Consider the following 12,666-nt stretch of genomic DNA (forward strand, 5'->3'; position numbering starts at 1 on the left):
TGACTGCTTGTTGAAACACAGTTCCTGTGATTTGAATTTGAAGCTGATTCAATACTAAATCAGCTTCAGTATTGAATATTAAAACATTGCAAAGAAGACCAAAACCCAAAGACTGGGGTTCCTTATGCTGAACACACTGGTTTGTCCTGATTAGAAGATATGTTATTTGTTGCATCATTGTGTGGACATAAAATGAGCCACACCAATTACTGTTTGAATGGGAATTCAAACAGTAATTGGTGTTTGAATTACACCAATTACTGTAATTGGTGTAATTCAAACACCAATTTTATGCTAGAGCATAAGTTGTGGTAAGCAGCAGACAGCAGGCTAGCTATAAGATCCCATGTTTCAGCTAATTAACCAGCTAGTGTTGACTTGCTAGATTTGCATCGTTACTCTATAAACAGGAGAAGAAGAACTAATATCAGAAAGAACTTTATTGACCATCACTGTGTCCACAAGCAAGAAATGTAACTTCAGCTTCATATGATTTTTGCTCTGACAGCATACAGACATTAATTACAGGAAATATTACATATAATAAGTAGATTTAATGAAGAACTGATACAAAATCCAGTGGGGATTCATGTTACATTTTGCTTTGGTCTTCCACCACTACATAAATCTGTTTAAGAAAATTTAAATAAATATTTTAAAATATTTAAAATATATCCGTATTCCTGAATCAAACTGATTTGCAAATCCTTATACATCGATTGTCAACACTCCAACATGTGTTTGTTTGTTTCTCTGTATCTAAATCAAAGCAACTATTTGCTTTGATTTTTGATTTTGAAACACAAACATTTCAGACATTTTTGTGTTTATAATAATTGACTAATCATATTATTATAGCTTTAATAGTGCTGCTTTCCATTTTGAATACTAGAAATTGGGTCATGTCACCCATTTTGTTTAAAACATACAACAATGAGCTTTTTACGTCACTTAAATTATGAATTTGATGCCCTAAAGGCAAAGCCATCCTACTTTGATACCGGTGACTCATTGTCTATGTCTCTTTTCTCACATTGATCCAAACATTGAGCAGTTGGGAAAGAATAACTAAGTGAAAAGAAATAAGTGTGCAATCTGATTATTATGCTACAGTGTAAATTAGATGTTATCAGCTCAGGTTGGAGTTTCTGAGCCTCTTGTGTCGCTACAAGATCCCAGCACAGTGGATAGTTTGTTCCCTGCGCTGTGCAGTAATTCAAGAATTCAAAAGGTCCAGGTTCGTGCTGTTGTAGCTAAGCTGTGAAGTGATAATATGCCTGCAAGGTTATAATAATTACTTTGATCTGTAATTGTATCATGATAATGTACAATATTAAGTTTATTGTACAATTATCAGCTTTCTGCAGCAGCTCATTACACAGAGAGCCAAATTGTCATGAATTGCGGTGAAGAGATGGTGAGGCAGACGCAGAGAGCCCGGGTTGGAGTGAATAAATGATGATTTAATGGTGAAAAAGCACAAATAATCCAAAAGTCCAGGCAGCACAGAATGAGCAGAAAGCTAAGGCTCACAACTGGTAGCAACTGGTAACAATCAAAAATACAGAGTTGACGCGACAAGATGAAACAGATTCGACAAGGACCCGAAGAGAAACAAGGAACACAGGTGGGATTAAATACACAGAGGGTAATCAAGGAACCAAACACAGCTGGGAACAATCAAGGGGTAGACAGGACAACACGGAGACTCAATAGACACAGAAACCTAAAATAAACACAAAGAAAAACTCAAATCACCACACAAATAAACTTAGAGGGTATGATAAGAGGTCTTGTAATTGGCAAATGTTGATATAGTTCATTGAAGTCATTATCATATATTGGAATTTAAGGTAATAGGGCACATATTCAATTGCATTGTTTGGGTCCTATTTTTGTTGATTACAAAACACACAAAAACATGTATTTTCTGAAAATAAAATGTGTATTTTTAATTCTGTACTACAAAAGAAGTGTAACAATACTGTGCATGAAAGGTGGATCATCTCTTCACTGCTGTGTCACCCTATTTCATCCCTTCCTTCCTCCATTGCATTTCAATTTATTTATCTTTTAGTTAAGTATTTTTGAATAGAAGTTAATTATAACAGAAGCAAAATCTCACTTATTTCACTTAATTGTGCATGAGTTTTCTTCGGAAGTCTTTATATTACTTAATATTTCTATTAATTCTAATTCTGTTTCAAATTTAGGCCGACTGACTTGTGTAAGACAACAGATGACGACCCCCTATCAACACAAAATTACTCTGAGCGATCTCCTGCTGATAGATATTATTTACTACAGTCTGATAATCCTTACAGTAGGGACGGATAGATTTAGAAAATTACTTTTACTCCTTCATGCATGACTTAAAACCTCATTCAGTACTTTTGTCCCTAAATGTATTGGATCAGCTGTTAGAATGAAAACAAATGGGAAATTTAGCTTTTTTTAACCATGCACTTTTCAAAGAGTTTTGAGGTCTCAGGTGAAAACAAGAATTTATACTATAAATATGTACATGACAAATAAATAATACAACATATTGGATGTAAGATATTGTAACTAATGTTACATTGTCTGTTATGTTACATTATTTCTAATCTATTATATTGGCTACACTATTGCAACGTGCTCCTGTCCTCTTCATCCCTCATTCAGCTCTTTGGTCATATTATTTATTGATGGTACAAATATTTTTTACCTGGAAGAATCTTATTCTAGGACTGACAAGATATTTGTCAGGTGTTTAGCCTTTCTGTCTTAGTGCCTCCCATTTGAAGAATGTTTGAAGAATGGGTTTGTGAACTTACACTGATTGACGTAGGTAGCCCTGAATGTAGGGGCAAACAAGAGTCCAAAAATGTGACTTTTATGCAAGTGTACCATCAACTCCAACACACATACAAAAAGGTGGGACTTTTAAAGGCCTTGCACTTTAGTAACTACTATAGGTAAAAGGGTTGAGTCCCTGGATGTATGGGTATGAAACATCTAGGAGTCTTTGGTATGAAAAGATCAAAACTATAAAAAATAGGGAATGAAAGGAGGGTCATGTGACCATTCCCCACTCCTCACTGGGACTAAAACACTGACTGGTTATTGCCTGCCACTATATCTCCAGAGAAAAGGAATTCTTACATGGGAAAAAAAACCTTTCAAACTCCCTATAGAAAGATCCCAGGTCACAATTAAAATCCAGAACATTCTGGCTGCAGTTGTCATTTAAAAAAAAACTATTTAGCTTTGAGTTCATTTCTTGTCTTAAATGAGTTTGCTGGCTTTTCCGACCACTTTATACCTGGAATGCAGAATCACATTTCTATTCTTCTTCTACTGTTTTTACTTTTGCTTGATACATTGCTGCCCATGATGTCCCAGGTTTTAACTCTTTTGTAATTGGGACTTGCAGGTTACTAATATTTAATCACCACTATGTAAAGATTGGTGCTAAATTTCACACTTATAAAAAAGTCTTTAATTACCTTTTTTAGAGCAAACGTTAAACTTTAATCTATAAATGACCCAAAATTGGCTTAAGATGCATTTTGACCTAATACTATTTAAGAAAAAGCAAACAACAGGCTTGTAGCATCACTCTTTGTGCCCAATATCTCTAAGGGATCCCCTGCTCTCTCACAGCCTTTCTCTGACTGCATTTATAATGCATGAAGACATTATGCAATGACCATGAATCCACAACATCTACAATAGTGTGGCAGCTGTCAAAGCACCAGGATGCCAATTACCTCTTATGGCCATGTGCCATCACTAACACCTTTCACTGGCCTTCTCTTCAGCATACACCTCGATGGTGCAAAAAAAAAAAAAAAGGAAAAAAGAAAAGAGGCAGCAGAAAAAGCAAAAGAGTCTGAAACAAAGAAGAAATGATTCTGGTTACAAAAAAGTAGATTAGATTGTTTAGAGAATTTTAATACAGTAAGGATGGGAAAAAAAGGAGAAAGGCAAGAGGTGCAATAATACATTTGGGGGAATTGTATAATGAGGGTCAGTATTGCATTATTAAAGATGTCCAAAGTTGTCACCATCTGTCACATTTATTTGCCATGCTGTTGTAAATGGGTAAACAGTGTTTACCAATTAATGGTGATGCTGAGCTTTATGGATGCTTAAATCCCTCCTCAATGAGACATTTCACATCATTCCCAATTATGAATCACTTCAATCATTTTCCACATACAAATTTCCCCCTATTCATTTAGACTGAAGGGTTTTTTTCAGCTGCACTGAATGAGTGGTTAACAGGCAGTCAGTCTGACAAACAATTAAACGTGCATACTGCATTACAGCAAAGAAAAACCACACATTGACTGTAGTTTACTTTGTAGTTTAACTTTCTTGGATATTTTTGGACAGCAAGGAGAAAGTGGGGTGTTTACTTAATACCCGAGGGAAAGTAGGAGAGCATTCAAACAGCACTGAGGATAATTTACTGTGTCTGTTTAAGTAAGTCTTGTTTTTTTGTTCTCATAATCTCCTGCATTTTTTATTGTCTGCAGTATTTCCACTAGTTTAGCTTTTCTAATAACTCTCACAATGAGAGGACTAATTTAACACTTCAGAAAACCTGCTGTTTGAGGTCTCTTTTGCTGAGTTTCAAATATTCACATCCATTTCAGGGGGAAAAAAGCTTGAAAGTAAGGGTATTTGTGCAACACAATTTGCAAATGTTCAGTGGAAAATATTGCAAAAATAATTCAAATAATCTATAATGCCAGCATATAAATTGCAAAAATTGACATGTTATTTGCAATAAAACAACTAGTGCAATTAAAAAAGTAAGTACCTAGAGGTTCTAAGTTAGGAGCAACAAGGTATACTACTGTTTAGTTGCTGATTTTATTGCATTTCACTTGAGTGTTGAACTTATGCTTGAACGCAGAGTCCTCAAGTCAGAAGTTTTTTCTTTTTGCACTATAAAGTTCATTCAAATGTATTGCCCTATTTCTCAAAACGTTACATTATGTGACTAGTAGAGCAATACTTTTATACATAAAAATGAATATAAGCATATGTAAAAAATAGAAATTCTAAAGTGAAAAGGTGTTTATGTTTTTCAGCTGGATTTGACTGTACTCACAAATATAAGATAATATGATTTAATGTCTTATGTGTTATTGAAATTGCAGACCCAAACAGATGCTCTAAATTGTTGGAAAGCTTTGTGGCTTAATGTTGAATTTACTCCTCTTTCAGGTACAAGAATGGCTATGTTTGAACTGTCAGATGCAGAGAGCGCTGGGGATGGATATGACCACACCACGTTCCAAGAGTCAGCAGCAGATTCACTCTCCTTCTCATCCAACCCAACCTGAGCCCAAACCTGAAGCTACCAATCAGCCCGCGCCTCAACCTCAACCTCAGCCTCAGCCTCAGCCTCAGCCTCAACCTCAACCTCAACCTCAACCCACTCCTCAGAAACAGCCTCCGGCTCAGCCACATCCAGCACCTGGCCCTACCAAACAGCCTGTTGCAGGTGGTCCTGGTCATCAACAACCCAAACTGCCTCCAGGGGCGGTCCCTCTCCCTGGAATGGCCAAGGCCCCATCCCAGCCAGATCTCTCTCGAGGCTCGCCTGCCCACCATCCCCAGCAACCCCGCCAGGATCAGACTCGCAGTGCTGGAAGCTCCCCATCACGACAGCCCCCTCCCCCAGAGCAGACATTTGGGAAGCTGTTTGGCTTTGGCGCTTCCCTTCTAAACCAGGCCAGCACTCTCATATCTGAGACCACTCAACCCCAGCAACAACAGCAGCCCCCAAAACCGGCTCCCAAACCTGGGGGGCCTCCTGGTCCAGGACCCGGAGCAGGTAAATCTCCGGGACCTCCTGCACAACAAGGGCCACAACCCCCACTTCAGCAGCAACAACGACATGCTCCCCCTGAGTCTACTAAACCCAGAGCCTCCTGTCCCCTCTGCAAGACTAACCTTAATATCGGCAACGCCACTGAGGAACCCAACTACAACACCTGCACACAGTGCCACTCCCAGGTGTGCAACATGTGTGGATTCAATCCCACTCCACACCTAGTTGAGGTAAGGCTCTGAGTCAATTTTTCTTTGCTTCTTGTTTTTCAACTACTCCACAGGCAAAAGTTAGGCTTCATTAAATTATTTATTGTTTTGTTTTTGTCGGTGGAGCCAGTTGTTGTTGTTAGCTCACAGCAAAAAGGTGTAAATCCCAGCCGAAGCTTTTCTGTCTTGAGTTTGCATCCTCTTCCTGTTCATGTTTACTCCAAATGCTGTTAAAGGGTCAGAAAATATATATTTTTAAAAGATCTTTAAGATTCTTTATCATTATCCTGTTTCATACCTTTGCATTCACAGGCAAATCTCAACAAATTTAATTTTACTTCAAATTGTGCTGAGGTCCTTATTTAGTTTAGTCATTCAAATCAGAAAGTGAAACTCACAATGTTCAACTTCATTGCTCACAAAGGGATATTTTCTAAGCAATAATTTGGGATGATTATAGCTTACAGCTACTAAAAACCTTAAATTCAGTCTAAGACCAATGAAAAAGCAATTTTACAACAGAAAAGTTGGCCCACTCAATACTTGGTCAGGACTCCTGGACCTTACCAAGCTCCGCCCACAACCGACCCACGTGACCGCAAGTCTCACAAGCAAAGTCTCGCAGCGCGTTGTTTCTATGTAAACATGACTGGATTAGTGCATAATTTCCAGTGTTGTATAAAGTACTGAAATCTCAGAGTCAAGTAAAAGTACAAGTACCTCTCCAAAATACGACTTTGGTAAAAGTCGAAGTCACTGACTGAAATGTTACTTGAGTAAAAGTCTTAAAGTATCTGAAACTTCTTGTACTTAAGTATGGAAATTACTGTAAAAATGGATGTACTCAAGTAATGTAATGAAAAGTACAAGTAAAAAGTAAAACAAGGCAAGTTTGAATGACATGTCTGATATTTTGGTAAACTTGTCAAATAAACATAAAATAATGTACCCAACCAAGTGCAGGCAGAATGAAACCTGCTAATAAATTGTTCCAGTTTTAAAGAGTAGCACATGTTAATGGTTTGTGGTTTTGAACTTGCATGCCTTTCCTATATTCGTTACATTTAGTCTAAATTGCTATCGCTATGGCTTCTGTCCCCCATTGAACTAGGGTGACCAGACGTCCTCTTTTTCCCGGACATGTCCTACTTTTCAGACCTAAAAAGATGTCCGGGGGGAATTTAAGAATTGTCCGGGATTTTGGTCAATTGCCTCAAAACACATTACATAGCTTACAGTGCATTATAGGGCACGGCGCTGCGTGTCACGTAATCCCTGAGCCGCGTCAGTGCGGGCAGCACTGTTCTCTGTACGACCCTCCCTCCCATCCAATGTAACTTGTTCCGATTTCTGATTTCCCCAACAATGGGAGAAGCGAAACAGGTGTATCCTATTGGAGGTGATGAACAAGCCCAGGCAAGCAGGCTACGACTTTGTTCGGTAGCCTGCTTGCTACTTGCTAATCAGTAGGTGGGGTCAAAACACTTTGTTTCTCTCTCTCGCTTTTTTGTAACGAGTAACTAAACCACACATTGAAAATGTATCGGAGTAAAAGTACGCAATTAAGTTCGGAAAAATAGTGAAGTAAAAGTGAAAGTCATCAAACATTTTCATACTCCAGGAAAGTATGAAGTACTCCACAATATACTTAAGTAAAGTAGTGAAGTATTTTTACTTCGTTACTATACAACACTGATAATTTCTACCGGATTTTCACAATATATCAGCTACTACAATGGACAGAGGAACTAACAAGTTCATGTCATCATCTGGGAGGAGGTTACTGGTTTCTCAGTCACAAGCTGGTTGCAAACCTGAGGCCAGCAGGTGTCAGTCAGTTATGGTAGATCTGACATTTGGTTTGATGACATCAATATGAGAAGCTACAGACTGATAGGAGGAACCAAAGAGCTCTGTAAAGGTAAAGGCAAATCTTCAGAAGCTGGGATATAATTAATTTAATTTCACATAATTACTGCGGTAGAAGCCATTGTATGAAATATATTTGTTCTATTTGATGTTTACTCACAAACGAACGAGGTAATTAGTCCAACGTTTAGAAACTACAGCGGCTGTAATGCGCCACAGCAAAGGTAAACAAAGGTAAAATAACTCGAACAGGTGATCAACTCAAAACCACTCTTACCTTTTTACTCTCTCTCTCTCTTTGTAGTTTAAGCACACCTGTTACCGTGGCAACCGCCTGCAAGACGAGCAAAGATTACGTTAATAACATAACATTCAGTCCGTTAGGATATCAAGTTTCCAGGTTTGATATTTATTTCTCGATTATTAATCAGCGCTTCCCTGAACACAGCGATGGTTGATTGACTAGCTGTACTTGGTGCTAGCGTGGCTAACACGAGTAACAGTTTAGTCCAAAGCCTTTTCTGCTAAAATAAAATCTTTAGTGTATGTCAGATACAGCACACATTGCATATTGATCTGTTTAGCTAACGTAAGACTGTGTAGCAGACAGGCTTCAAGGTGTAGAAGTTGTATCAGTTCTGCCTTTATGCTGTACTTAGCTAACGGGAAGCGTGTGTTTGTGAGACGGCCAGGCACGTGACCACGTAGAATGGGCATCAGCCAATGAAAAGCGGCCCCTCTGGTAAGGTCCATGTGATGTAACACTGAAGTGATCAGTTGAGGTGTTGAGAAGGTTGCTTTAGTAGTTTTCTTGAAGGATGACACTTTAATTACAAAATTGTATTATTTATCCAGTATCCCTGCCAACAGTTGCACTGATATCATCAATTTAACTTGGTGTAGTAATGATGTTTGAACAAGTGGTGCTTGTGATGCGTTTTAAGCACTGCTCTGAAGAGCTTTGATTGGTTGCTGGTCTTCCTACGCTTGCCAAATTTCCTGCGAAGCTCCTCACAATGATTCCCTATCTCACAAATGCTCCACAGGTTTTAGGTCAGGCCCGCTCAAACTATTCACAGCAGTTGCCGTTGCTTCCCAAATCATTGCTTAGAGGGGAAACTTGATGCAGGATCTCCACAAACCTCGATTTTGTGCCTCTTCTCTCTTCCTCTTTATTCTTAATTTTTAAGGAAATCTTCACAAGGCTGTTATTATCTGTGCTACCTGTGTTCCTTTTTCTGCTAAACTTTTTCTTTCTCTCATCTGTCCATTAACATTCTTGGATACAGCGCCTTATGAACTACTAACTTCGTAGCAATGCCCTTGCAGAGGGAGTCAGTGACTCTACTGTACAATTGTCATGTCAGCAGTCTTCCTCATATTTGTGTGTATTGATGTGTTGCACTGTGTTTGATTAGAACTGATCATTTAAAAATATTGCAATGGATGTTTCCACAGAAAATTTACTGCTATTTGAGGTGTGAGCACCATATCAGTTATGCTGATTACTGTAGAATCACAACAGGTTTTCATGAAAAAAAACCCCCAAAACTTTCTCCATCCTCTTTCAGTGTGTCTTAGTCAGCACCTGCTGAGTTGTGCGCTGTCAGAGTCTTTCATCTAGGTAACAGAGTGAAGTCCAAGCTCTGACTCACCTCATCAGTGATTTTGGCCTGGGGCAGCACAAAATATATGACCAGTCTGCAGAAAAAAGAGCCTTATTAAGGTCAATTAAATAGATTATCTTTGTATTTATTGAACACAAAGGGGCTATATTCCTCTTGTAAGGGCCTTCTTATTGTGCTTCATGGTGGGGGGGGGGGTCTAGTTGGTAAAAACAGGGTCTTGCAATACCTTCCAGAGCCAGGCAATAACAGATTTTAATTATGCAAATCAAGTCCAATTGAATGATAGCAGTAATAACAGGGTTGCTGCAGAGCGCTGGCTTTTTATGGGAATGTCTTGTCTTTCCAGGCATCTGGTTGTCACAGGCACTAGCAGAGGCCATTCATAGATCGCTATGGAAACAGAGAGATAATTTGTCTGTCAGCCATCCCCTTTCATGCTTGGCTGCTGCGATGCAGAATGTCTCCAAAAACTTTCACACTGCACTGTTCTGTATTCAAGACAGACGCATTTGTTGGGTGTGTTGCGTTTCTGCTCCTTGAGCTATACGGTTGGCTACTTGCTTCAACATAAGGTGCATTTTCTTTTGTTGTTTTTTCTCCTGCAAACTTCAGGTGGGTTGCTCAAGAGTGTGAAATAAAATGTTGAACATTTCTAAGACTTTTTATTTTTTATCTTTGCTGGTTAGTGATATTTTGACTGTCAGTTTGAAATACTGTATTCCTCATCCTCATCCATTCGTTCATAATTTTTTTTCATTTCTGTTTCTCACCTTGTTTTCTCGGCAGTGTTTCGTTAGTTTTAATGTGGGTGTGGTGATGTAGCTATAGCAGAAAAAGATGCACCAGATCTACTGCTGTGTTTGATACTTTTTCTGCTTTTTCTCTTGGGTTTAAAGAATATTTGTCACATTCAGACTCAGGCTGGTCTGAAAGTCTGTTGATATGATAACCTCAAGCAAAAATACCACCAGTATTGACAGGATTGCAGAATAACATTAAATAAATGTATTAACACGTAAACTGCCTTCTTTTAAAAAACATAATTGCAAGCAGTACTACCACTACTGGTAAAACAATATCATTTATTTTTAAAGCTGCACAAAGTATTGAGTCATAGCAACAATTAACAAAGATATCAAATCAGCCAATTACATGGAAGCAAGTTAAGCCTAGCGTCACAATGGAGAATAAAAGGGTTTTTAAATGAGTCTGAACATAGCATGTAGGTATGTGTTAGCTGGTTTTAATATTTCAGGAGCTGCTGATCTGCTAGGACTCATTTCTCAGGTTTACATAAAATGGTGTGAAAAAGAGAAAATATCCAGTGAGCGGCAGTGCATACCAGAACCATCTTTAAACCTACAACACATCAAACCCTGAATCACATGGGCTGCAGAACCACAAAATGACAATAGGTTCCACTTCAATCAGCAATAGGAAGTTGAGGCTCCAAATTGCACATGCTCAGAAAAATTGGTCCACAAGTGGAAAAATGTTTCCTGGTCCAATGACTCTTAGTTTCAGCTGCAACATTCAGATGGTAAGATCAGAATTTGGCATAAACAACATAATAGTATTGTTTTATTATGCCTCAACGTATAAGCTGCTAGCTGTAGCAGCCCTTTTATTTAAGAGCTACTTAAAGAGCGATGTTTCTCTCAGAGAAACACACCCAAACTGTGTTTATCTGTTTTAACTGCTGAAAAATATTCAGTTCAGTTCAATTAAATTCGGGTCACTTCAGTTTATTTGTATAAAGCCAATTTGCCACATTTGTCTCTGAATGTGAAACTCAATGTTGCTTCTGTTAAGGTATTAAGGAAAAAGTAAAGGTAGCGCTTCATGCTTGTTTCAGTAAGAGATGAAAAATATCAGTGACAGAATACCACCGTCAACACTGATGCTGATGATGCGAGTTGTCAATATTTTTGTTTTCAGCTCCTGTGATATCAATCATGCCATCAATGTTTGCACCTTGTTTCTCATCTGCTTCACTGAGCACTGGATCGATGTTGATTTCACTTCTGTGCAAGTCATTGTACAAGCAGAGGTTTGCTTTCTGCACTTTAACACCATCAGCCTCTTCTCTTTTATTCAATGCACTAAAAGGCAACAAAAAGTAGCTGTGAATATCTAAAAAATGTGGTTGTAAATAATGCATCTCAATAAACTAGATTATCATCAAAAAGTGGATTGATTTTGGTAGTCCAGTCTAAAAATATACTGACACAAAGTAATTGCCAGCTTACAGATTTCAGCTTTTTATTTTGCAATGCAACGTTTTAGCATATCTAACAAATTTTAAAACCTGAGCAAATACAAAAGTGCAATTTTTAAAGGAAAAAAAAAGATCCAAACCACCATTAAAAATTCTTAGGAAGGTTCTTCACTGTTCTCTGTTTTCTCTATTTGTCAGCAATGACTTTGAAGTGGCGTTATAAACCCTTCCAAAGTTATAGACGTCATTAACTTTGTTTCTCATCTGATCTTAAGTTTCTTTAGATTTGGACATGATCTGTTGCTTTTTGGGATCTTTTAGAAATATTCAGTTTGATTAATTTCTTGATTGTGCAGGTTTAAAAGGAATCAGGCTTGGGTGTGGTGAAACTTACCTCGGCTCTCCAAAAAATTATGTTATCACAATTAATTCATGATTAATCAATTAAGGAGAGGCTATAGTGTTTCACACGGTCAAGCTGTTTAGGTAGCTTTTTTCCCAAATTTTACTACTTTCTGTACATTTCACGGTGTATCTGTCTGATATATATCTCAGATATATTGGTGAGGGAGTAAATCGTTTTTCACAGAACTCTTAGTGTGAAACCAAATACAGAATGAATAATTTGTTCAGAAAAAGTGCTTAAATTAAAGACTGCACTAACAGACATTTGTTTGGTTTATTGTTACACAAAATTTTGGCATCATATAATGATGACATTTATCAATTTTTTACATTATTTTTCTGACAAGCTGTTGATGTGGGAAGTGTGTTGGTATGTTAGTTTTGCATTTAGTAGCCGATTTGGGCAAGAAATGTTTATTTTAATTTGTCAACTTCTTGACGCTAAAACAAATAAAACTCATTAACATTCAAAATGACTTATTTTTTAAAAATGTATTTATTCAACAC

At 37.8% G+C, this 12,666-nt stretch overlaps 1 protein-coding gene across 1 annotated transcript in view; it reads left to right on the forward strand.

Annotated features, from left to right (window-relative positions):
• The window catches only part of bsnb (bassoon (presynaptic cytomatrix protein) b), a 96,237-nt gene that overhangs the window by 31,344 nt on the left and 52,227 nt on the right, over positions 1–12,666 (forward strand). The window contains 1 exon segment of the mRNA XM_032548882.1: positions 5,221–6,060. Within this exon segment, the coding sequence (XP_032404773.1) occupies positions 5,221–6,060 (840 nt within the window).

Source organism: Xiphophorus hellerii, chromosome 20, assembly GCF_003331165.1.
Source record: "Xiphophorus hellerii strain 12219 chromosome 20, Xiphophorus_hellerii-4.1, whole genome shotgun sequence".
Lineage (NCBI taxonomy): Eukaryota > Metazoa > Chordata > Actinopteri > Cyprinodontiformes > Poeciliidae > Xiphophorus > Xiphophorus hellerii.